Source organism: Mirounga angustirostris, unplaced genomic scaffold (assembly GCF_029215605.1).
Source record: "Mirounga angustirostris isolate CCGP_5_RB_7025 unplaced genomic scaffold, mMirAng1.0.hap1 SCAF_6, whole genome shotgun sequence".
Taxonomy (NCBI): Eukaryota; Metazoa; Chordata; class Mammalia; order Carnivora; family Phocidae; genus Mirounga; species Mirounga angustirostris.
This window is the reverse complement of record NW_026991714.1, coordinates 27,396,658-27,423,255: the sequence shown is the minus strand read 5'-3', so window position 1 is coordinate 27,423,255 and position 26,598 is coordinate 27,396,658. Positions and strand designations below refer to the sequence as shown.

The 26,598-nt window shown below is 41.2% G+C and overlaps 1 protein-coding gene across 4 annotated transcripts in view; it reads right to left on the bottom strand.

Annotated features, from left to right (window-relative positions):
- The window catches only part of KDM5B (lysine demethylase 5B), a 79,949-nt gene extending 53,842 nt beyond the window's left edge, over nucleotides 1-26,107 (bottom strand). For 2 of the 4 annotated variants that reach the window (XM_064593993.1, XM_064593994.1), the window contains exon 1: nucleotides 25,708-26,106. In XM_064593993.1, coding sequence (XP_064450063.1) covers nucleotides 25,708-25,911 — 204 coding nt within the window. In that variant the 5' untranslated portion in view covers nucleotides 25,912-26,106. Of the gene's footprint in view, nucleotides 1-25,707 lie in introns of all 4 variants that reach the window. The other 2 variants (XR_010412228.1, XM_045877020.3) reach the window with 2 other exon arrangements.
- Nucleotides 26,108-26,598: the final 491 nt, after the last annotated feature.

Genomic DNA, 26,598 nt, shown 5'->3' with positions numbered 1-26,598 from the left:
GGCACCTGGCTAGCTCAGTGGGTGGAACATGAGGCTTTTGATCCCAGGGTTTAAGTTCAAGCCCCACATGGGGTGTAGAGATTACTTTAAAAAAATAATAAAATCTTAAAAAGAAAACCTTAGTATCTATCAGTGGATAGTAAGGTAAATAAATGTGGACACATCTGTAAATAGCAATAAAATACTCTGCAGCTGTAATAAAGAAAAAAAATCTACATGTTCTAAATATAGAAAGACAGCCAAGATTGAATGAGTAAAAAAAACTAAAATACAGGGACGCCTGGGTGGCTGAGTCGTTGAGCATCTGCCTTCGGCTCAGGTCATGGTCCCGGGATCCTAGGATCAAGTCCCACATCGGGCTCCTTGCTCATTGAGGAGCCTGCTTCTCCCTCTCCCTCTGCTGCTCCCCCTACTTGTGCTCTCTCTCTCTCTGACAAATAAATAAATAAAAATCTTTAAAAAAAAAACAAAACAAAATGAAAATACGTAAAATCATGCGAACAGTATTACATGTATGTAAATTTTAAAGACTTTCATAATAGGAAAGAGATTACTGTTATTTCAAATCTATATTATTAGAATTTTTATTACTATTGATTGCTTTTAGTTTAAAAGTAAAACAAGGTCTGGGGCGCCTGGCTGGCTAGGTCCATGGAGCATGCAATTCTTGATCTTTGGGTAGTTAGTTCAGGCCCCACGCTGGGCATAGAGCTTGCTTAAAAAAAGTAAAACAAGGTTTTGTTTTAGTGATAGGGAGACTTCAGTAAAAGTGCCCACCAGCAATGCCTGATAAACTATTATGTTAAAAAGATTACATTTTACCACAATTTATTTTAATAAGAAAAAAATGCAGATTACAAATTGGTACAAAACTATTTACTACCGAAAAGAAGAAACAAAAAAAAGGGAAAAAAATAAGGCTTTCAAGAAAACAGTAAAACAACTATTTTATGTTGTCATACTGCCTCTTCCACAAAGACTATGGTTCTTGTTTCAATGTCAGTTGTCAATTAAACAAATACTATACTTTGTTAATTAACTTAAAAATAACTACCTACTCCATCCTGGGTCAGAAAGATGAAAGTGATTTATTTTTGTTTAGCTTGATAACTAAAGATAAGGAAAGCAATGTGTTTAATTGTACAGAACACAATGTAGTGGGAGAAAATCACATTGCTCAGTATTCTGTCACAGGCTAAAGAAGACTTTCTGTTGCTCAGAGCTTTGCTCTCTAAAAAGCTGTAGGCTTTCTGAAATGAACTGATCTGGGTTGAAGGTTAGACCAAAAATGTATCAAAGATAATGTGTAAGAATATACAAGTAAATGATTAACATACTGTCCACATGGCCTGAGAATTTTATAAACTAAGACTTATGGGTAATGTATGACGTCCCCTGATTAATCAAGTAGGCATTTTTCTTTTCCAAACAGGCCTTCTAATCCCAAAACACAATGATAGAGAAATTAATTTCATCTCATCTATATATTAAAGTTTTATATATTACAGTGAGCTATGTCTTTGTATGTATGTATGTATATGTATGTATTATATAATTTATGCTTATTTCATACTGAAGCTTTTTCAAATAAAATGAATCCTAAAAATAAAGCATCAAGAGGAAAACAGTACATATCTATCACTAAGGAAGTTCACACAGTAGCTTTGCTAAAAACGAAAACTCTTTCAGAGGATCAATCCTCCATTAAACACAGATCGCTGAAAACTGTCACCTCTTCTAGTTAAAGAATGAGGGAAAATGGAGTAATGCCATTTAGTTTCAAGACTTTCATTGTCAGCTGAAAGCTTTACTCCAATAAAAGAATTACATATTATTTGCAATGCTCACTGAAATATTAGAATTAAGATATCCTTGGCTGAGTCTGGCCTCGATGGGCTGTAACTTTTACATGAGGGAAAAAAGCCATCAGAGGAGGAAAAAGACCATTAAATAATAGTGTGATAATTTTGGGTTTGACACTTAGGTATCTAAAGGGGATACTATACAATCTAACCAAAACTTTTAGCCTCTAACAATAAAATGGTTCATAAATCATTTTTCCAACATAAAAACAGTATTTCCATACTAACTAGGTGTTGTAACAGTTCATAGATTGCAAGGCATCCCATATAAATTCCCTGCTAAGATTCACTCACTTTTAAAACTTTAAAATGGCTTTTAGAGGTGCCTGGGTGGCTCAGTTAAGGGAGCAACTCTTGATTTAGGCTCAGGTCATGATCTCAGGATCATAGAGTCTGCTTGAGTTTCTCTCGCCCTCCTCCTCTGCCCCTCCCCCTTTCTCTCTCTCACTGAAATATATAAATTTTTTTAAAAAATAAAATAAAATAAAACAGCTTTTATTTTAAGCCTTCATTTTCAAAGTCTTATTTATTATTTATTATTTAACTATTATTTAAAAGTTCAATTATTATTAGATTTTATTTATTTATTTGACAGAGAGAGAGAGAGAGAGAGACAGTGAGAGAAGGAACACAGCAGGGAGAGTGGGAGAAGGAGAAGCTGGCTTCCCGCGGAGCAGGGAACCCGATGTGGGGCTCAATCCCAGGACCCTGGGATCATGACCTGAGCCGAAGGCAGGACGCTTAATGACTGAGCCGCCCCAAAGTTCAGTATTTTCCTAAGCAATAAAAAAATATATTCCTTGGGAAGGCAATTAAGTAGGAAGTTGAAGCTTCAAAATCCTCAGAGGCCTGGGAAACAACAAGCAAACATTTTCCTTAGTCCCAGCACTAACTGAGCAACAACATACAGTACATTTAACTGAGAGAAATGTGCAATAACATTGACCAGTGGGAGAATAACTTTCATAGGATGCTAAGGATTTTTTCAAAAACTCCATGAAAATTCACTCTGTAAATGATCCACAATTAGCATCCACATATCAGAATATTCTTAATCTTTCTAAATACAGAGAAGCTATCACCATTTTGAGATCTAATACTCAGCAAAAAGAGAAAGTACTCTACAAAAGCTATTCCAAAAGTTGGTTCTCAGACTCCTGCAGACAAAACTAATTTTTAAAAAATCAATGTCAAAAGCTCATTCTGATTAGTTTAAAAAAATAACATTAACTAAGGACCAATGTATTTTTTAACTGCGTTATGTTCTATTAAAGCCAGTCATCACAGAATAAATGACTCAAAGAATTTTTACTCCAATGCAGCAGAGCTAAACTTTGCTTTTGAATCCAGAGTCTTACTGTTTCTAGGTTATCAGTTTCTAGGTTATTGACACATTACCACGAAACTATGGTGCAAAATTTTAAGGAACCAAACAAAGAATTTATCTTAGTGTTTTAAGGCAAGTCAGAATTTTCAGTTGAGTATGCCAAGATTTATCAACCTGAATAAAGATTTTTTTTTTAAGAGCTATTTATTTGAAAGAGAGTTCAGCTGGGGGGGGGGGGCGGGGCGGGTAGTGAGGGGGAAGAACAGAAGGAGAGGGAGACAGAAAATCCCAAGCAGGCACCACATGCAGAATGCAGCATGGAGCCCGACATAGGGCTCTATCCCATATCCCTGAGGCCATGACCCAAGCGGAAATCCAGAGTCAGACGCTTAACCAACTGAGCTACCCAGGCACCCTTCAACCTTAATAAAGATTTAGGTAACACACATATGAGGTACAATTTAAAAGACTACTTTTTCGGGGTGCCTAGGTGGCTCAGTCATTAAGCCTCTGTCTTCAGCTTGGGTCATGATCCCAGTGTCCTGGGATCAAGCCCCGCATTGGGCTCCCGGGCTCCCTGCTCCTCAGGAAGCCTGCTTCTCCCTCTCCCACTCCCCCCACTTGTGTTCCCTCTCTCTGTCTCTCTCTGTCAAAAAAAAAAAAAAGACTACTTTTTCATCATGTTAATAGTTTTATGTCAATATGATATCCTTAGGACACCTGCATAAATCTAAGAGGTAGAACTGGGCACACCATAATCATTATAAATCCCCATTTATAAATTAAAAGACAAGCAGAGTTACTCTTTATGAGTCCCTCAGTGGAGTCCAATGACCACTCACTGATGGGCGCCTACCAGGAAAGTTCTGTAATACAAAGGACTTCAGTGTCTTCCCAACAGAAATATAATGATCAGCTAACTTCTCCCTTTCTTCTTAATTCCCTCAAGGTAGGCTTGGCACCAAGCAGCTTTAATTAGCCACCCATTTTTTCAAAGTCTGTTTAAGATCTCCCATCCTTAGTGAGCCACTAGTAAGAAAACAAACAAAAACACTGAGAATTTTCTTTTTAGACTTTAGAATCACACTTTCTTTCCTTAAATAGGAGGTTCTTACATTGTACAGAATTGAGTGTATGTGGATTTTTGGGGTACTGTTCACAGCTTTCACCAGGGTTTCAAAGGGGTCTGTAACCTTAAGAAAAAAAAAAAGTCCTGGAAGTATGCTTCACTTTCAAAAATTTTTGTACCTTTAAGTTCTTACCTGACTACCCCAAACTACTTTTTTCAGTCCCTTCTTGTATTTAACCAAGACATGATAATGGATAAGACACTTGGCTCCTCAGAATGTCAAGAGGTTGTATATATAGTACAGGACACAAAGAGCAATGCACTTAAAAGTCAGAAGACCTGGATTTGCATTTTGGTTCTTTAACCACCACTTGAAGGATCTTTTCTATTTGAAATGTACAAACAATAGCCACCTTCAGGACTATGGTGAAAATTAAAATTACAAATATAAAGGATTATTTACTGTAAAATAAAAATAGCAAGTATTATACTTACATTAAGTTCTGACCACTGAAATATAATTTCTTTTAGCAAAAGTCACTGCAGCCTCAACTTTCAAGGAGCATCAGACCTCTAAGCTTTGTCTTTAAGGACTCTATCCTTCCAGCCTACCTCTAGTTGGCACCAGAGCAATTTCAACACAGGTTAAAGGGCTCCCTTATATTTCCACACCCCCCTGCCCCCTGTTATTTCTCCAATGCTCATTTTTAAAGCACAATGACATCATTTCCCTTATTCTTGTAGAGTAAAATAGACGTTAAAGAGGATACGCTCTGGTGTCACACTGCCTGGGTTCAAATCCTGACTGTGTGGCTTTGTACTAATCTCCCTGTAGATTAGGTGCATGTATAAAGGGGAAACTATGAGGCTTAATACATGTAATAGCCTTCAGACAGGTCCTGGCATTTACAAAGTAAATGGTCAAAAATGTTAGTCATGAGGAAATGTTTATGTTGCAAAGCTTTAGTTCCCAGGAAGCCCAATGCAACCTTGTTTTGTTTTATGATTGGTTATGTTTAACACAATGGTTTCAAGTCTCTAATCTTCAATATATAATGAAGTTGTTATAATATTCAAGGCCCATTAATCTGATTCTTTTGTTGTATTTTTTTTTCAGCTTTATTGAGATAATGCAACCTTTCTTTTTTTTTAAGATTTTATTTGTTTATTTATTTATTTATTTATTTATTTATTTATGTGAGAGAGAGAACGCACAAGCAGGGGACGGGGAGGGCAGAGGGAGAGGGACAAGCAGGCTCCCCACTGAGCAGGGAACCCGATGCGGGGCTCGATCCCAGGACCCTGAGATCATGACCTGAGCCAAAGGCAGAGCTTAACCGACTGAGCCACCCAGGTACCCTTATGCAACCTTGCTTCTTAAAGGAGAATATACTGTCAGGTTTCCATGCTTAAAGAGCTTTTTCTAAGATTGTTTTAGGTATGTAATTCAAGGGTAGAGGCACTTAATGGATCTGCTAAGAGAGGAGCTGCTAGGGTGGCAGTAGAATTCAATTCCTTTAACACTGTAGTGGGCAAGTCTATGTATGGTTCCACAATATTAATGTTTCATATTAACAAAGCCATTTCCTGTATGTCCACTATATAAAACGTCCTAACTGCCTATTTTCTTACTGGGGAAAAGCTAAGCAACAGAATAGGTTTAAAATAATTTTCCCTAATGCAAAAGTAATGCTCATTACTGAAATATCAGAGAACACATATAAAGAAGAAAAAAATTAGCCATAATCTCAGAGAAAACCTACTACATTCTGGCACACGTTTCCAGTATTTTCTAAAATGCTTATCTTCATAATTTTCAAAAAATTTTACTAATCAGGGGTGCCTGAGTGGCTCAGTAATTAAGCATCTGCTTTCGGCCCAGGGTCCTAGGATCCAGCCCCACGTCACGTCGGACTCCCTGCTTGGCGGGGGGTCTGCTTCTCCCTCTCACACTCCCCCTGCTTGTGTTCCCTGTCTCTCTCTGTCAAATAAATAAATAAAATCTTTTAAAAGATTTTTTAATAATCATAATTTAAAAATACACAGGACGCCTGGGTGGCTCAGATGGTTAAGCGTCTGCCTTCGGCTCAGGTCATGATCCCAGGGTCCTGGGATCGAGTCCCACATCGGGCTCCCGGCTCAGCAGGGAGCCTGCTTCTCCCTCTGACCCTCTCCCCTCTCATGCCGTTTCTCTCTCGCTTGCTCTCTAAAAAATAAATAAATAAAATCTTTTAATAAATAAATAAATAAATAAATAAATAAATAAATAAAAAATAAAAATACATATATTTCCTTTTACTTACACTTCACTTATACCTTATTTTTACTTATGCTGTGAACGTTTAATATTTCATTATATTGATACTTTTTAAAATTTATTATTGGACATTTAGGTTATTTCCTTTACTTTCCAATGTTAATCATTATAAATAAAATACCCAGGGGCACCTGTGTGGCTCAGTCAGTTAAGCTTCCGACTTGATCTCAGCTCATGTCTTGATCTGGGGTCATGAGTTCAAGCCCCACATTGGTTTCCACACTGGGCATGGAGCCTACTTAAAAAAAAAAAAAAAAAAAAGGGTGCCTGGGTGGCTCAGTTGGTTAAGCGACTGCCTTCGGCTCAGGTCATGATCCTGGAGTCCCTGGATCGAGTCCCGCATCGGGCTCCCTGCTCGGCAGGGAGTCTGCTTCTCCCTCTGACCCTCCTCCCTCTCATGCTCTCTGTCTCTCATTCTTTCTGTCTCAAATAAATAAATAAAATCTTAAAAAAAAAAAAAAAAAAAAAGTCCATACCTTGGTGCCTGGGTGGCTCAGTCGGTTAAGCCTCCAACTCTTGATTTCAGCTCAGGTCATAATCTCAGGGTTGTGGGATCGAGCCCTGCAGTGGGCTCCACACTCAGTGGAAAGCCTGCTTGATTTCTCTTTCTCTCCCTACTCCCCTCAAATAAATAATCTTAAAAAGAAAAAATTCCATACCTTTTAGAAGTTTGTTTTAGCCTCACTCAATGGGTCATATTTTACACACTGCAGATACAGGAAAAAATAAATCAACTTGACCACAGTGATCATAGTAGCTTAAGACTCTTTTAAGAATGACAGTTTATGGGCACCTGGGTGGCGCAGTCCATTAAGCGAACCTCCAGCTCTCAGCGGGGAGTCTGCTTGAAGATTCTCTCCCTCTGCCCCTCGCCCTGGGTGCGCGCACTCTCTCTCTCTCTCTCTAGAATATATAAATCTTTAAAAAAAAAAAAAAAAAGAATGACAGCTGGGAGCCTGGGTGGCTCAGTCAGTTAAGCATCTGCCTTCGGCTCAGGTCATGATCCGAGGGTCCTGGGATCAAGTCACGCATCAGGCTCCCTGCTCAGTGGGGAGTCTGCTTCTCCCTCTGACCCTCTTCCCTCTTGTGCTCTCTGTCTCTCATTCTCTCTTTCTCAAATAAATAAATAAAATCTTTTTAAAAAAATTAAAAAAATTTTAAAAAGCCTAAAGAGATATGACAGCTAAATATAATGTGTATCCTGGATGAGATCCTGGAACAAAAGAGGGATATTAGCTAAAAACTAAGGAAATATGAATAAAATGTATGGACTTTAGTTAATAACAGTATCAGTTTATTAATTATAGCAAATATGTCATACTAATGTAAGATGTTTATAAAAGGGGAAACTAGGTGAAGGAATATACGGGAACTCTATCTTCATAATTTTTCTATAAATCTAACAGTTCTTAAAAATACTAAGTAAATTTAAAAAATTACTTGGATCAATTTTTATGTTTTGTGTTCCAAACTTCTGACCCCAAAAGACAGCAATCAAGAAACAAAATACATGGTGGTGCCAGGCTGGCTCAGTCAGTGGAACACGCAACTCTTGATCTCGGAGTTGTGAGTTCAAATCCCACTGTGGATGTAGAGATTACTTAAAAATGAAATCTTTAAGGGGTGCCTGGGTGGCTCAGTCGTTAAGCGTCTGCCTTCAGCTCAGGTCATGATCCCAGGGTACTGGGATCGAGCCCCGCATCGGGCTCCCTGCTCCACGGGAAGCCTGCTTCTCCTCTCCCACTCCCCCTGCTTGTGTTCCCTCTCTCACTGTGTCTCTCTGTCAAATAAATAAATAGAAGCTTTAAAAATAAAATCTTTAAGAAAAGAAGCAAAAACAGGGACACCTGGGTGGCTCAGTCGGTTAAGCATATGCCTTTGACTCAGGTCATGATCTCCAGGTCCTGGGATCGAGTCCTGTATTGGGCTCATTGCTCAGCCGGCGTCGGCTTCTCCCTCTCCCTCTGCCCTTCCCCCCAACTCATGTGTGCATGCTTGTGAGCACATACACACTCTCTCTCTCAAATAAATAAATTCTTTAAAAAAAAATGCAAAAACATAGTCATATCTGTTTATTATAAATGTTGTAAAACTAATAAAATGACAAAATTAGACAAAAAGGCCCACTTTCTTACATTTTAGTTGCTATTGGTTATATGGAAAAGCTTATTGTTTTCCCTTTAGGAAACACTTTTAAATTTTCATTTCACTTCACAAAAGCACAAATAAAGTTCTTACCAAACCCTCTACTGGTTTTGTAACGTCTTCTGCAATCAATGCATCTCTTACACATGCATAGATCCTAGATTTATTTCTATTGAGTCAGGCCTTTGCAGAACTAAGTTTCTCTTCTTATGACTACAACTCTCAAATTTTTGGTCTTAGGACCCTTTATTTTATTTTTTTCCAAGATTTTATTCATTTGTCAGAGAGAGAGAAAGAGAGAGAGCACGGCAGGCAGAGGGAGAAGCAGGCTCCCCGCTGGGCAAGGAGCCTGATGTGGGACTCGATCCCAGGACTCTGGGATCATGACCTGAGCTGTAGGCAGATGCTTAACTGACTGAGCCATCCAGTCATCCCGTGGACCTCTGTAAAAACTCTTGGGGGCCTGGGTGGCTCAGTTGTTAAGTGTCTGCCTTCGGCTCAGGTCATTATCCCGGGGTCCTGGGATCAAGCCCCGCGTCGGGCTCCTTGCTCAGTGGGAAGCCTGCTTCTCCCTCTCCCACTCCCCCTGCTTGTGTTCCCTCTCTCACAGTGTCTCTCTCTGTCGAATAAATAAAATCTTTAAAAAGTAATAATAAAAATAAAAAAATAAAAACTCTTAAAATTGAGGACTTCAAAGAGCTTTAGTCTATATAGTTTGTATCTATTCACTTTGATCACAACAGAAATTTAAACTATTTTATGGGCACCTGGCTGGCTCAGTTGGAAGAGCATGTGACTCTTGATCTTGGGGTCCAGAGTTTGAGCCCTACTTTGGGTGTAGAGATTACTTAAATAAAAACTTAAAAAATAAAATGTTTTAAATCAATTCATTTAATCATAAGCAAAAAATAAAAGAATGGCATTGTTATTGCATATATTTTGCAAATCTTTTTAATGTCTGGCTAAATAGAAATAAACTGGAATTTCATATCTTCTTCTATAGTCAATCAGCTGTAGTATATTATTTTGGTTTAAAGTATATCAAGAAAATCTGGTTACATATATTTAGTTGAAAAGAGGAAGTTCCCTTGGATTTGCTGAAGAGGTCTTGTGAACCCTCCAAGAGTCAGTCCTCAACCCAAACCCTGGAAACAACTCTTAATAATCCTAATCCCCATAGAATTCCCAACCAATCTGTCCTTCCAAGGAAATCTATCCATCCAGGTTTTAAAAGCAGCCCCATTAAGTGTTTTCTCTATTCGCTAACAATGATTTCTTGACCTATTTGAGTAATGCCAACATTTTTAGAAAAAGTATACCAATGTCAACCCAGTATTCCCTAAAAGCCCTACCACCAAAAAGATCCAGATCCAAAATAATCATTATCTGCAAACATACAAGGACGATTAACAGTGGTACTAAAGGGACACCTGAGTGGCTCTGTCAGTTACGCGTCTGCCTTCGGCTCAGGTCATGATCCCGGGGTCCTAGGATGCAGCCCCGAGTTGGGCTCCCTGCAAAGTGAGTTTGCTTCTCACTCTGTCCCTCCCCCAGCTCGTGCTCTTTCTTGCTCATTCTCAAATGAATTTAAAAAAAAAACAGTTGTACTAAAACATTAAGGACCTTTGTTAAAACTGTAATGCCTGTAACTGGCAGGGCCTCGTAAAAGCCATCAGTTTTCAGTTTTACAGACACCTTATTTAAAAGAATATTAAGTGTCCAAAGCACTGTTTCTATAGAGGAGCATCTCTTTGTAGATGAAAATACAGTGGTAAAAAACGGACATGCCATGATACTTTTTAAGCATCAGTCCCAATAAGGTCCCCTTTCACTTATTTTTTATTTTATTTATTTATTCGGGAAAGAGAGAGATAGGAGAGAGAGCACGAGGTGGGGCGGAGGGGCAGAGGGAGAGGGAGAAGTAGACTCACCACTGAGCAGGGAGTCCACCACAGGACTCAATCCTGGGACCCAGGGATCATGACTTGAACTGAAGGCAGACACTTAACCAACTGAGCCACCCAGGCGCCCCCTCTTTCACTTTTAATAAAACTTGGTAACTATATCTGTATTTGCAGGACCTCTAACTGACTTAAATTTATTATTGTCAAAACCATGTGAAAATACCACGGAAATGGTCCTCCCCAAACTTCAAAAAGATGGTTTCCTTTACAGGCCACTTTATAGGAACAAGCTAAGTACCATCTTGTTTGTAAGCAATAAGAGTAAGGGAAAATAAGATCACATGAAGACCTTACTCTTTCAAAATGCCCCCCAACAGATGTCTACCAAAGTTACCTACTGAAGTGATTCACACAAATTCTTAGCATATCCCCCAAAGTCTTATCTATATGCCTCTATATGGAAGCATCCTTTTAAAAATCACCCAGAAGGATCATAAGAAAGCTAAATCCCTAGTATAAACCATCTTCCACTCAAATGGGTTGACATCATGATAGGTCAATCATGAAAATTTAAGAAGAAAGCATTATTTCCTTCAGATCATTCATAGACATCTCATGACACAAAAGTCACCAAATGAAACCAGAAGAAATTTCAGATTCTTCCCCCCTACAGCAATTATAACTGGCACAAATATTACTTCAATATGCCTATCCCAAGCCATGTTAGAAGGAAGGAGCTATACTGCCAGAGTCTCTCCCCAAGGAAATTTACTAAATAGTGTTGATTCTGTTTTCTTTCATAAGTAGGATCCCAGTGAGGAAAAGGCAATCTCTGACAGAAATCTGAGGCTACCAAGGTTAAGAAAAGATGACATCCTTCAGAGAAAGGTTCCAGAAATGATTTGTCAGGGGAAGGGGTTGAGGAAAAAGGTTGGCCCCTCAGCAACACCCAAACCCACCTGGGCACCAAGGGCAGGAAAAGGTAAACAGCCCACACCCTAACTTTAAGGCCTCACTGAATCTGTAAACACATCTTCTACAACTTTAGTACTTTATAAACTGGACACTCCGAGATTCAAAATCAAGGTCACAAAAGGGACAGTAGTGACACTAAAAATCGGCCTGAGTCTCTGAGAAGATACTAAAAGACTACAAAATCTTTGTTTTGCTTGATGTTCCATTTGAAGACACATTTGGCAATTGTACTAAAAAAAAGAAACATAAATAGTAAGCCATTCATTTCACGGATGCAAATATTTAACAGCTATTTAGTCCTGCTACAATTAACTGCAAGCCTAATGTTAAAAGTGGAAATAATTTTAGAACCTGTATGATCCCTAACAGCCATATTTGAAGTAAAAGACTGAAGCCTGGACTTGAATAGGAATCGCTAGGAAGCTGCTCCATTCATCCCATTGCCAGATCACTTAATATTTATATAAGGGCAACATGCAATTCTACTCAGTATACTATAATTCTGACCATGTTTCAAGGCTAGATAGATCTCCTATGTGAAAGAGAAAAGGACGCACTAACACACAGGCATGCTCAACTTACAATGGTAGATAAATAGGTCTTATCTCCAAAGGTCTTAAATTTATCCTATGATAGATCTCAAACCATGCTCTGTAATTATTGTAGAGACAGCACCATCAACTGCCTTATTTATTTCACATTTATTGCCACATTTAATAATAATTTGATTTAAAAGATAACCCACTTTAACCTAAAATATGCAGAAATTGCAGCCTGGTAAAACTGGTCCCCATTTGAACGGCTGCCTGGTATCAAAGGGGCAAACTCTATAAAGACTCTTCTATGATCTACTTTTCCAGTTTTGGGGTTTTTTTTTAAAGATTTTATTTATTCATTTGAGAGAGCGAGAATGAGAGAGAGTACACGAGAGGGGGGAGGGTCAGAGGGAGAAGCAGGCTCCTCGCCGAGCAGGGAGACCGATGCGGGACTCGATCCCGGGACTCCAGGATCATGACCTGAGCCGAAGGCAGTTGCTTAACCAACTGAGCCACCCAGGCGCCCTACTTTTCCAGTTTTTAAATAAAGGATTTTGCAGCTGTGTCTTGAGTTGAAACTTAAGAAAATCATTACCATAAGATCATAAAAGTCTTAAATACTGACTCTCAACAAACCTGCTTTTCCCCTAGCACTTTTCCTGAAGCCCACAACTAGATCCTCTTCCTTCTGTAAATGTTGATGTTTCTGGAGGTTCTGTCAGATTCTCATTCTCATTCTCCACCCCTATTTCCTCCCCTAACCTTGCCCTAATCCAAAGCCCTCCCACATATCCCAGACAGCCTCCTTTCTCTATACTCTACCTCCACATCCCCAGCCCTAGTATCTTCAACCATACTATATAGTTTCCATTACTTGCACACATCACACCATATAATCCAGTTGCAGATCTTTCTCAGCAGTAAGACTTCGAATTCCTTTAAATCAAAGCTGTTTAATTCATTTCTAAAACCTTAAAAACCTTAACATAATGCCTGGCACTTATTGATACATCAGTAAACGTACTGAACTGGGGTGCCTGGGTGGCTCAGTTGGTTAAGTGTCCAATCTTTGTTTAGGTTCAGGTCATGGTCTCAGGATCATGTCGGGCTCTGCTCAGCTCAGTGTGGAGTCGGCTTGTCCCTCTCCCTCCCCATCTGGCCCTCCCCTCACTTATGCTCTTCTCTCTAAAAATTAATAAATAAAAATCTTTAAATGTACTGAACTGAACCCACAACCAAACCCAAAGACCCAATTCATTTCTTCATTCACCAGAGCTGACAAAAAGGATTCCCTAGTTTCTGGTAGCGGAGTTGAGAAATTCTGCTAATTCAAAGTCAACAGATAGGGAATTCCTTATATTAACAGCTGCCTAAACCTCATCAGGGAACTATCTAAAACCAATTCTTAAATCTAGATGGGTTTTAAAATGACCAGAGGAGGGCGCCTGGGTGGTTCAGTGGGTTAAGCATCTGCCTTTGGCTCAGGTCATGATCCCAGGGTCCTGGGATCGAGTCCTATGTCAGGCTCCCTGCTCAGCGGGCTGTCTGCTTCTCCCTCTGCCACCGCCCCCCATTCTCTCCCTCTCTCACTCAAAAATAAGTAAAATCTTTAAATAAATAAATATGACCAGAAGAGCTTCCTAAAATTCAAACAAGAGGGCATCCCATGAGATTTTAATTCAGTTCTGGGGTGGAGCCCAAGATGATTTTGATGGGAGGTAGGGCTACATACAGGGGGCCTAAGGCTTAATGGATACTCTTCCACTGAATCTGGGTGGTCACTGAAATTGATGAGCCAGGAGTTTCCATACAAATGAGCCAAGCAACTAATAGTATATGAAATGCAAAGCTCATACATATTAATAAACTAAAAAAATGAGGATTAAAAAAAAGAATGAGGATATAGGATTTATTTAAATTTTCATAAATAAATTTTAGAGACAGATAAAACAAAATGGTTATCTTAGTATTATTTGATATCATTATGAATTTTGATTTCCCTTCAGTTGTGTTTGGATGGTGAGAAGGAAGCTAGGGAAAACCACTCTTCTTCCCAAAAAGCCTGTGAGGGGAGATGAGAAGTGGCTAATTTGTGGGATTTATTAAGGGAGTCACTGTGTATAAGAAGGAAGAACAGTGAACTTGGAAATAAAACCATGTTTGAAATTCTTCTAATTTGTCCTTTAAAAGCTGTGTCACCTTAGGGGGCGCGCCTGGGTGGCTCAGTCCATCGACCATCTGACTCTTGATTTTGGCTTAGGTCATGTTCTCAGGGTCTTGAGATTGAGCCCAGCACTGGGCTCGACGCTCAGCTGGGAATCTGCTGAGTTTCTCCCTTGCCCTCTGCCCCTACCCCACTTGCACATGCTCACTCTCTCTCAAATAAATAAATCTTTAAAAAAAAAAAAAGCTTTGTCACCTTAGACAAGTCACTTAACTTCTGTCAGCAGTTTCCTTATCTATAAAACCATCATACCTTAGCAGCAAGAACTAAGTAACAAAAATGTTTTTTGCTGAGCCCATCAGAAAAAAAAAGGGTAGCTGATACCAGAATAGAAAATGTATAAGCAAAAGAATACAAATAGATATTGAAACAATAACAAATAATAAAAGATTCATAATTTTCCATCAACTGTCTCATGTAATCACAACTGTATTGTTACTATGGACATATGAGGTAATATAAATAGTGGTTAAGTGCACTAATTCTAGGTTCCAATCCTTACTCCACCACATAATAGGTAACTTTGAGCAAGTTTACCCACCTCTTTTAGGCCTCACTATGTAAAGCAGGGCCAGCATTATCCCCATTTTATAGATAAGTTTAATGGAATAAAAAACTCTGAAAATAGTCATGACCCTTTTAAAGCTAACAGCTCAAGGATAACACATAAACAATAGAACACACACCAGAAGGCAAATGTTTTGATTCCTACTCTAGTATTCTTTCCATGAATCTGTTCTCTTCAAGTTTTCATTTCCTAGCTAGCTAATGCCAACCTCCAAAAAAAAATTACCTTGGATCTTAAGTCAAATTCTAAACTCAGTTCCTCTCAAAAAAATCTTGATAGGCAATTATTATGTAAGTCAAAGATATATTTTATAAATGGAAGGGGAGAAAAGCCACAAGATTAGCAGTGAAAAAAAAGTGGTGAGAGAAAGGAACCCAGTAGAATGGACTGCCATGAAGTCCAATTTTTAAAAACCCTAAACACACACCCTACACAAATCCCTGAAGCCAACCTCCTGCTGGAAAATCTGGTGGCTTTTCTCAATTTATCCAAAATACATCATACCACTGGATAAGAGCCTCTCTGAGAGAAGAAAAAGCTTGGAATACTTAAAATTTTACAAAATGGAAATTATACTCCAAAGACCCTCTTCGTAGACCTCTCTCATCTCCACTCCCTGTCCCACAACTAAGATACCATAATACAAATCCTAAGAGATACTGCTCTCCCCCTCTCTTCCCTCCAAGTTAAAGACTAGCAAAGATGAGACATTACCATCTGGTTTAAATATCACCAAATGATGAGTTGGTACAACCACACAGAAAATTGGGAGGATCTTGCCTTAAAGACCTCGGAACTACATAGGTTTGATAAGGATTTGTTCTTTGTTTCTGGAGTGATGAGATAGAGTAAAATGGTAACGTTTCAGTATCTAGTCTAGAGTATGTATGCCACATACGAATATGTGCTTAATAAAAGCTCTAACCAAGTGTTCAACACACACTAAGTTTTCGACTTTACTTCTCTGAACATTATAATCTGGTCAAGCCAGTGAGATGGCAAGAATTAGCACAGGAATGCACAAAAATCTGCCTAAGGTCACATAAAGAGCACAGCTCTGAAGAGAAATCTTAGGCTAGGTGCATGCTACCAACTAAAATACTCAACATTTAAGACTTAAAAGTTCTTTATACACCATTGGAGAGTGTTTTTAATACATCTAGAAAGCAATACTGGGTAAATTGCTTGATTCAAGATAAAAAAAAAAAAAAAACAGGGGCACCTGGGTGGTGCAGTCTGTTGAGCCTCTGAATCTTGCTTTAGGCTCAGGTGGTGACCTCAGGGTCATGGGATCGAGCCCCGCAGCTGGCTCCACACTCAGCACAGTCCACACTCAGTGCAGAGTCTGCTTGAGATTTTCTCTCCCTGTCCCTCTGCCCGTCCCACACTTGTGCTCTCTCTCCCTTAAAACAAACAACAACAACAACAACAAAAAACCCACTAGTGGAAACAGTATATATGGGTCTATGTAAGAGGCAATGTTTTTTGTCTTTTTGGGGTTTTTTTGTTTTTTTGTTTTTAATTTTATTTCTTTATTTGAGAGAGAGAATGAGAGAGAGAGAGCATGAGAGGGGGGAGGGTCAGAGGGAGAAGCAGACTCCCCACCGAGCAGGGAGCCCGATGGCAAACTCGATCCAGGGACTCCAGGATCATGACCTGAGCCGAAGGCAGTCGCCCAACCAACTGAGCCACCCAGGCGCCCCTGTTTTTTTTTTTAAGGACTTTATTTATTTATTTGACAGAGAGAGAGAGACAGCGAGAGAGGGAACACAAGCAGGGGGAGTGGGAGAGGGAGAAGCAGGCTTCCTGAGGAGCAGGGAGCCCGATGCGGGGCTCGATCCCAGGACCCCAGGATCATGACCTGAGCTGAAGGCAGACGCTTAACGACTGAGCCACCCAGGTGCCCCTGTAAGAGGCAATGCTATGAGGTCAAATAACAAGATATTATTTGGACAAAAAACTGGGGAATTCAGGTTTGTATGGGAGTTCTCATCAGCTTTATTATTATTTTTTTTAAGTTTGCCTAATTGTTTCTAAAGAATAAAATACAATCTGGCTCTGTCCTGAGGATCAAAATAAACATTATCCCTGCCACCTTTTACTTTTCTCCCCACTTAAAAGAAGAATTGTGGAATATTATATTAAAGACTCAATCTACTGACTTAATATACTAACCTAGCAAGAATTGGGGCTATTTAAATTGTTAGGTAAGATATAATGCCCTCCATGTGCAGGGCTTCAACAGCATCACAGCCATTTCATACTAGGAGAAATTTAAGTAATTTTCAACATTTCTTAACACAAAGCTCACCTAATACAAACTCTTGCCTGAATAGGCACACTACACAAGACACACATAACATATGCACCTGCAAATATTCTGAAATAGTTTATAACAGCTCTACTTGAAAAAAGATTTTAATCTCACTAATTTTTTATCTAATTTTTAAAAATATCTAGGAATAGACAAGCTTCATCTAGACCAACAGAAGAATTACATTCTGTATATTGTAGTTCTGATGCTGAGCTTTTGACTTTTCAAGTTTCACTTTTTAAAAATCCCCTCACTGTAGGGGGAAAGGGGGGATACATATTTGGCACTAACCCTTGTGTCTCACTAAATCTGTCCCCAGACTCTTCTTAGCAGTGAACAAATAAAGCTTTAGGATTTAAGCTCCTTGCAATCCATCAATTAATTAATCTGGACAGCAGCCCTAGGTCAGTGTCAGATCCCCTTATAGCAGATGAGAAGGCATACATTGGAGAAAAATGACATTGTCCAAGGTCATGACAAAATTAGACTCAGAACTCTACCCACTTACGCTCTAAAATCTAGAAACACCCGACTCCTTCTTTTACATAATAAAGGAACAGACTTTAGGGGTGCCTGGGTGGCTCAGCTGGTTAAGTGTATGCCTTCGGTTCAGGTCATGGTCCTGGAGTCCTGGGATCAAGCCCCACTTGGGCTCCTTGCTCAGTGGGGAGTCTGCTTCTCCCTCTCCCTCTACTCCTCCCCCCTGGCTCATGCTCTCTCTCACTCACTCTCTTTCAAACAAATAAAATCTTTAGAAAAAATAAAGGAACAGACTTTTAAAAAATAATCCACATACACTCCCCTTGATAAAGCTTATTTTTATTTATTTTTAAAGATTTTATTTATTTGACAGAGAGAGACACAGCAAGAGGGAACACAAGCAGGGGGAGTGGGAGAGGGAGAAGCAGGCTCCCTGCAGAGCAGGGAGTCCCACGCAGGGCTCGATCCCAGGACCCCAAAATCATGACCTGAGCCAAAGGCAGACGCCTAACGACTGAGCCACCCAGGCACCCCGTTAAAGCTTATTTCTACCCATGCAAAATATTCCTTAAATTTCACATCTATTGTAAAATAACACATTACCAAGTGAAATGGAATCAACCCGTTCTAAAAAACCATTCATTATGTGATCTTCTGCCTGGTGTTTAACTAGTTTCCTTTCTGAGAAATTAAGTTATTCTTTTGGTGGGGAAAGCAATTAGATTTTAAGGAGTTATTGACAAAATATTTTTCAATGACCTGATTTTTATTTTTTATTTTTATTTTTTTTTTAAGATTTTATTTATTTATTTGACAGAGAGAGACAAAGCGAGAGAAGGAACACAAGCAGGGGGAGTGGGAGAGGAGAAGCAGACCTCCCACTGAGCAGGATGCCTGATGCGAGGCTCAACCCCAGGACCCCGGGATCATGACCTGAGCCGAAGGCAGATGCTTAACGACTGAGCCACCCAGGCGCCCCTCAATGACCTGATTTTTAAACTGCTCTTTTTAAACTTTTGACACCAGAGAAATGTTTATCAGCAATTCTGATGAAACAGAAACTGCACCATCAAGGCAAAGGCCGAACTACCACTCTTCACAGAAAAGTGAACCTAACAACCTAACCAACAACTCATTAGACCCCTTTGATTCTCATTTCCTTAAAACTCCTTTTCTAGAAGGAATTTCAGATTCTCTTCCCCTACAGCAATTGTAATTGGTGCAAACAGTACTTTAACATGCCTATCCCAAGCCATGTTACAAGGAAGGAGCTATATCGCCACAGTTGGTCCCCCAAGGGAGAGAACAGTTGAGATAGCCTGGCAGACAGGGAAATGGACAAATAAGAGTATGGAATGATGCTTGCAGAGAATACCCTCTAACCACCACCACCAAACTTCCGGGTGCCAAGAGGTGGCCTGAAGATGGTAAAATTTCTGCACAGTTGCCACTAATGTGTAATAAAGCAACAAAGCCACTGATTAAAATTGAGAAATACAGGGGTGCCTGCTGGCTCAGTCAGGGGAGCGTGAGAGTCTGATCTCTGGGCTGTAGGTTCGTGTCCTACATTGGATACAGAGATTACTTAAAAATAAAATCTTAAAAATGAGAAATACAATCCCCATTCTAATTGGGTAAAGTGACCATCACTCACTAAAGGCTAGAAATCCCATTCCTAACTGCACAAATATCACTCACACCCTTTAGAAGACAAAAGCTAAGCAAAACTGTTCTCTACAACTGAAGGTCACTAGCTTACTCTCAATCCCAACACTGCTAATCTGCTTTCTGCTCCTCTATATCCAGGAAAATAGCTAAAGGGACTACATTCTCTATGCTTTTGTGTATGCTTGAGTATTTTCATAATAAAAATATTTTACTTTACACACTGGAAGTGACAGCCCTGGCAGAGCAAAGTAATCTTTCTGTCCAGAAAGAAAGTTTACACGATAAAAAAAGAAGAAAAAAAAAAAAGATAAACAGATGGGATGACTCTAGACCATGTCTAAAGGTACAAGGCAAAGATAGATACTTTAAGAGAAATGGTCTACAATGAAAGATCTGAATGTTTAAAAAAAAAAAAAAAGGACTTATAAGAATGCATTTAATCAAATTCCACATCTTTGTTCCAAACATCGAACATTATGGAACAGAAATGTCTCAGTGCCCCGGCAGCAGATTTTCCTCATTAGTCTGGTTCATAAACTTGGGGGTTATAAAAAACACATTCACCATAGAAATCATCTAATAGTTAATGACCTAAAAAGCAGCATTTTCGGAAGAATTTTTAGAGGTGTACGAAGGTTGCATCTCATTTAATTTTTTTCTTTAATCCCATGCTAAGACACAGCAGTTAACAAAAAAGTCCATGTTATACTGCATACAATTCTCATGTCTCAAGTTTCTCACAAATTAGATTTTAAAAATCCAGTTATAAGTTTCTCAAACTTTATTTTTTTTAAAGATTATATTTATTGGGGCACCTGGGTGGCTCAGTTGTTAGGCATCTGCCTTCGGCTCAGGTTATGATCTCAGGGTCCTGGGTTCGAGCCCCGCACTGGGCTCCCTGCTTGGCGGTAAACCTGCTTCTCCCTCTCCCAGTCCCCCTGCTTGTGTTCCCTCTCTCGCTGTGTCTCTCTCTCTGTCAAATAAATAAATAAAATCTTTATTTATTTGACAGAGAGAGGGCACAAGCAGGGGGAGCAGCAAAGGGAGAGAGGGAAGCAGGCTCCCTGATGTGGGCCTCCATCCCAGGACCTGAGATCACGACCTGAGCCGAAGACAACCGCTTAGCCAACTGAGCCACCCAGGCGCCCCTCTCAAACTTTAATATAAAGCAAAATAGGAGAAGCCCAAGTGTTAATGGCTTTCCCAAAGTACCATTCTACCCACCCACTTACCCCAAAGGGACTCATCAGTTTGCCTCTGGTGATGCCTCTTCAAGTGACCCAAACTTAAAATTTCAGAAAGGAAAGTACAGACAACCCTTTAATTCCCAACATTTATTCCACTTAATTTTTTTTTGAGGTTGGCAAAAAAAAAAAAAAGTTTTTTTGAGATTGTTCTGCACTTAAAACAGGTGTATTAGCATAATCTCCAGAGAATATCTAATTCTCTCAGAAAGGAAAAATCACCACTAACTCAACACAAATCAAGCTGAAAGGTCTGTACAATGAGTAAAGCAAGGATATTCTGGGTTCCTGGTTTTTTAAACTTATATACGGCCTTTGGAAAGAGGTACACAAGTAGGCTTCCTGGAACCTAAATTCAGGAACCTAATTAGCACTTTCACTTGGGGGGGGGGGGGATGAGTTCTCTCTTTATCCTTTTCTATAGCCAAACTTTAATGTGGTCCAATTAAGACAAGAAGTTACAAAAGTCTAGAACAATACCCACTTACAGCACATACACCAGATTCAAATTTTTTTTTTAATCCAACAGTTTATAATGATATTTTTTTCCTTTCTAAAAGAATATTCTCTCACTGGAAGATTTCTATCTGCATATTAAAGTCTCCTAAACATCCTGAACTTTGTTGTTCCCCAAATTAAGCAAATAAGTTCTGCTGATCTATCAAACATAAATACTCTTAAATTTAGGCCAACACATTATAAAGAAAATTAAGTACCTTAGAGACAAAGACTGAAACTGAGGACTAATAAATTTTCCCTAATTTTTTCTTATCAGTATATCTCAATAATGAAAGAATTCAAATCCCAGCTTTAACACAACATTAACACTTTTCAAAGGCAATTCTCAATTCATTTTACTCTTTAAAGAGGTTTAGGTTGCATGTTTAAAAACAAATCCTATAATCACTGGTAGGGAAATTTTTCCAGTGGGGGTATGAATCTTAAGCTGAGCTGCCTCATGTATTTATAATATCACTCACATTCTATTCTAAAAGCCTATTAATTTTGTTGATTAGTTCACTAGAAGTTACAACTAGGTGGATAGGTTCGGCTCCCCATGTGACCAATTTATAATTTACCACTGGCAAAGTTAAATTCAGCTAAACACCCATTCAAGAACTAGTAACAAATGAAGTTTGTTTTTATGTTGTTTAAGGCAGACACTTTCAAACTGTAACTGTAGGACTTAATCCAGGCTCCTACTAGATGAGGAAAAAAAAGTTTTTCTTCCGACCAGTATAGTCCTAAATTTGTCTTAAAAGTGGGTACAGGGTTTCTTTTGGGAGTGATGAAAATGTTCTAACATTGATTGTGGTGATGGTTTTACAGCTCTGAAACTACTTAAAACTACTATGCATAACATTTTAAATTGATGAATTATATGGTATATGAATTATATCTCAATAAAGCTGTTATTTTTTTTAAAGTAATTATAAGTTCTTCTTTCACTCAAGGACATTTCTATTAATAAGCCTTTTCTCCAAATGGTAAGGGGTCTAAGGTGGCTAAAGAATCACAACCAGAGAAAAATTCCGAGACACCAAAGGAACTGCGAAAACAACAGAGAGGGTTAGGCCAAAGTCAATCAAACCTAAAATTAGGGAGATTGATAGGCTGGAATGAGAGTAAATGAGCTCCATATCATTAACACCTCTAACCATACAAAGAAATGTGTATTTAAGTTCCTCCCTGTTCCTAATGGTAGAACCAGCAGGCTCACTCAAAGATGCTGACTGTATTAAAACACTTGGAAGTTTTACACTTTGCCTATAAAGATGAAGGAATCAAACTAATGACCCACAGGAAGTTAAAGTTGAAAAAATGTGTCCATTGTGCCATCTGGGGTTTGATTTAAATCCCTGATTTTTGGACACTGCCAAAGAAATATGTGGAATCTGCCTATCTATGGCCAAATGTTAGACATCTGAGGGCAACAAAAAAAGTTATAAAAGCCATCAAATATATTCCAATCAAACTTGGGAGACTCAAAAAAGTATTCACTGAGCAGCCAACTATTTTTTGCCTAATAATTACACTCCTAAAATTAATCACTTCCAAATACCACAAAGCAACATGGAAAATGTGTCCTTACAAAGACATCTAAGTACATCAAGAAGGAAATGAAAATGTGCATTTTAAATGTAGCAAAACCAGAAGTCAGATTAATTGTAAATTTAAAAAAATTTAAATCCCAGGAAATAAGCCTGGTTATCCTACATACTTGATATAATTTGAAAAAGATTTCTTTCCCTCTTTAAAACTCAGGATTTAACAGTTTTCTTAATTTATTACCTTTTATCACATTTACCTCACTATAATTTCACAAATTTCTGTGAACCCCAAGTTTTCAGAAGCAAAACAGTTTAGGATCCTCACAGAAAGCAGCTATAAACTGAAACTATGTAAGTAACATTAATTAAAGATACAAAAGGAAATAGAAATGCTTTATAATTCTTCCCCTAATCTCCCAACGACAAATACCAACAGACCCAATCTCTATTTTAATACAGCCACTTGTATTCCAAAAAATTAGAGAACAAAAATCATCTAGAAACACAGGCATTATATAGCTATACTCTGGACAATATTTCATACCTCTTGGGTTTTTTGTTGCTTTATTTCAACTATATGAAACCACTTGTTCACAGCTTCTAAAACAGAACAGTTTCTAAAACAAAGACTGTTTACATCCCTTAAGATACCTTTGTTCCAACAAGACCCTTCTTCAAGAGCTACAACTTCTGGAAAGATTTCCCTTTTTGTGGTTATATCAACAACAAACTCTTTCCATTTGGCACAGGAGTTTGTTAAACAAAGGACGAAGAAAGCCCCCCTCACACAAAGAAGGTCTCCAAAACAGAGCATTGGTTATGTTTGTAGATTATCCTCTTTAACACCCTTTCTCAGGCTGTAGAATGTACTACTCTCTCAATACAAAATGGTGGCCATCATGTCTGTCTGGCATTCAGAATGGGAAAAGGCAATATGCTCACACATTTTGCAACACTTACCATTAATATCCTAGCCAAGAGGAAGAAATGGGTAGCCAAACCTAACCAGAGCCAACACTATCTTTCTGGGAAAGGGCCCTATAAAAGGCACAGAATAATAAAGGGTTTACCCCAGCCCTAGTATATACCACAATACCAACATGGAGGACAACTCTCACTCCCAGGAACCCGACTCCACACATTTTGATTACCAAGAACTTAATCAAGTTGCCTAATTTCGGAATAAAATCTCATTTATGCAAATGAACAATACTCACATTCACCCTTCCTAGCATTTGACATAAAACTAAACTGCTAAATGTTTGAAACATGATCTATTCTTCCAAGAATTAAAACCTTAGCTCTAATAAGCTCCGGCTACAACTTTTGCAGGCCTCTTTGCACTCTAGAAGAAATGTACTTCCCTTAAGCAACAAGAAGCAACCGTATCCACTTTTTGAAAGAAATGATTCTATTTTCAAACATTTCCCCCATACTAGCTGACCAGTTATTTTCTGAAGCATAGGTTTCATCTCCATCTTCAAACTTGTCCAAGAAAAACCAAAGTGTGGTGCCTGTGTTTTAATTTTGGGGGGGAAGGAGATGGGAGACCGGAGAAAAAAAGACATATAGAGAGATCTCCCTCAAAACTCTTTTCCAAACCAGAATGATTACACACAGAACCCCTGCAACTCCAAATGTCATTACAAAAGAGCAAGCTTAAGAAAGAAAGGGATTTGGGGGGGGGGGGGGAATCTTCCTCCAACGGGAGTGGGAGTGGGGGTGGGGTGGGGGGCGAGGAGGACAGTGGGGAGAAGATTCTTAAACTGTAGGAAAAGCAGTTAAACGTCCTTCCCAACGGTCCCAGCGCGTCCAACCGTCCTTTAGGCCAACTCGGACGCGGACCATCCGCAAGGTGGGCAAAAAAACAGGGGTGTAGGCGCGCACCCAGTTCCGGGTGGGGGGGGGGGGGAGAGGGAAGGGCTGGCCGGGCTCTGCTCAGCGAACGTTGGAGCCGTTAGGGATGACTTCAGCAACACCCCACCCCTCACACACACACACACGCAGCCCCCAGGCCCGAGGCGCTTTTACACACGGCTCGGAGGGCTGAAGTGGGGCTGCATTTCAGCCTCCGCGGGTTGGGGGGCGCGGGAAGTGCGCGTGAAGCCTTCGGAGGTCTTCCAGTCTGACAAGTCCCCCTACTGCACGGCCTCGCCCCCACCCCACCAACACAGCCCAGACCTCCCCGGGGAGCCGAGCGGCCGGGCCCAAAGTCGGGTGTGCGCGCGGCGGGGCGCGCGGGCGGGCACCGGGCCCTCCACAGCCGGTCCTGCCCCCCCACCGCCCCCAAGCGCCCCCCACACACTTACGCCCCCCACAACACCACCTCGGCTCCGGGGCCGGCCCCGCGGCTCCTCCCCGCCCCCCGGCCGCGCTGGACGCCCCCTGCTCGAGCCCGGCCCGGGAGACAGCAGGAGGCCCGGGGCCCGGGGGGCAGGGGGGTGCCCCCGCCTGCAGGGTGGGGCGCCCAGGTGAGGGCCGCTCCGGGCCGACGCCGCCACCACACAAAGGACCAGGGGCTCCCGCCGCCATATTGAAAACTTTCCTCCGCGCACGACAACTCGCAAGTCCCCCACCCCCACCCAGCACACACCCCCGCACCCCGGGGGAGGAGGCGAGCCCCAGCCCGCGGAGCCGCGCCGAGCCCGGCGCCCGCCCTCCTCGCCCGCGACGCCGCCGGCCTCCGGCAGGAAGCACCCCCGCGCCCACCCCGGCCGCCACTCCATCCGGAACCGAACCCGAACCCCGGGCCGGGCCGCACACCGGTCCGCCCAGGCCGCGCGTCGCCCGGGCCCTCGGGGTGGCACCACCGAAGCGCCCGCTCTCCCACGCTCATCTCCCACCCTGGAGAAGCCCCGGCCTCCTCCCCCGGCCTCAACTCCCACCCTGGGGCAGCCCCAAACTTGACGCGGCCTCCGGGGCGACCCCGCTCCCCGCCCCCCGTGCTTCGGGCCTCCCCAACCCGCGAGTCCTCTCTCCCTCCCCCAGCCGCGAGCAGGATCCGGGGTGCCGGCGTGACTCACCGGCGGCGGCCGCACCTTACAGATCCCAGTCTGCTCGGCTATGGGCCGGATCTTGTGGATGAAAGCGAAGGGGTCCGCGAACTCTTCCCAGCTGGGCTCAAAGACCGGGCACTCGGGGGGAGGCAGGAACTCGCCCAGGGGGCCCGGGCCCCCGAGGGGCAGCGCCGGGCGCGGGCCCGGGGGCAGCGCGGTGGCCGGCTCCATCACCGCGGGTCGGGGACGGGCGAGGACGGGGTGGGCTCCGGGACCGCGGCGGCGGGCTGCGCTGGGTCCGAGACGTGTGCAGACGCGGCTCCGGCGACAGCAGGTCCGACTTGTACTAGCAACGGCAGCACCTTGGGCTTTTTCAGCCTTCCTCCGACGACGTCTTGCCGCTAACCCACGCCGTGCGCCTCCGCCGCCACGGCGAGGAAAAAGAGTCCCACCCCCACCCCCACTCACCCCCCGCGCCGAGCTCTCGGCCCCGCCCCCGAATCGGGCGGGGCCGGGGCCTTCAGCCTGAGGATGGAGTTGATCCTTGCGGTCCAGTTGAGCCAATATTTATTGACCATTTACTACGTGCCAGAGTCCCTTCCCTCAAGAAGTTAATACTCTGGTGGAGAAGATCAGACACATGAATGGACTATTTCAATCATGTCAGTACACTGTGGTGGGTGCCATGGTAGAAGTACATACACTTAGTAAAACCTGGGGAGGGGCAGAAGGTATTTGGCATAATGGAGAAGGATTTTCTAGGTAGGGGGAACGGTTTGAGAGTAAGAACAAAATGGAGGTGAGAAAACAATAGTTACAATGTTAATAATAAGCCAACACTTGAGGACTTGCATATCCTGGGCACTGTTCTAAGTGCTTTGCATGATTAATCATTTAATCTACACAACAACCCTCTGA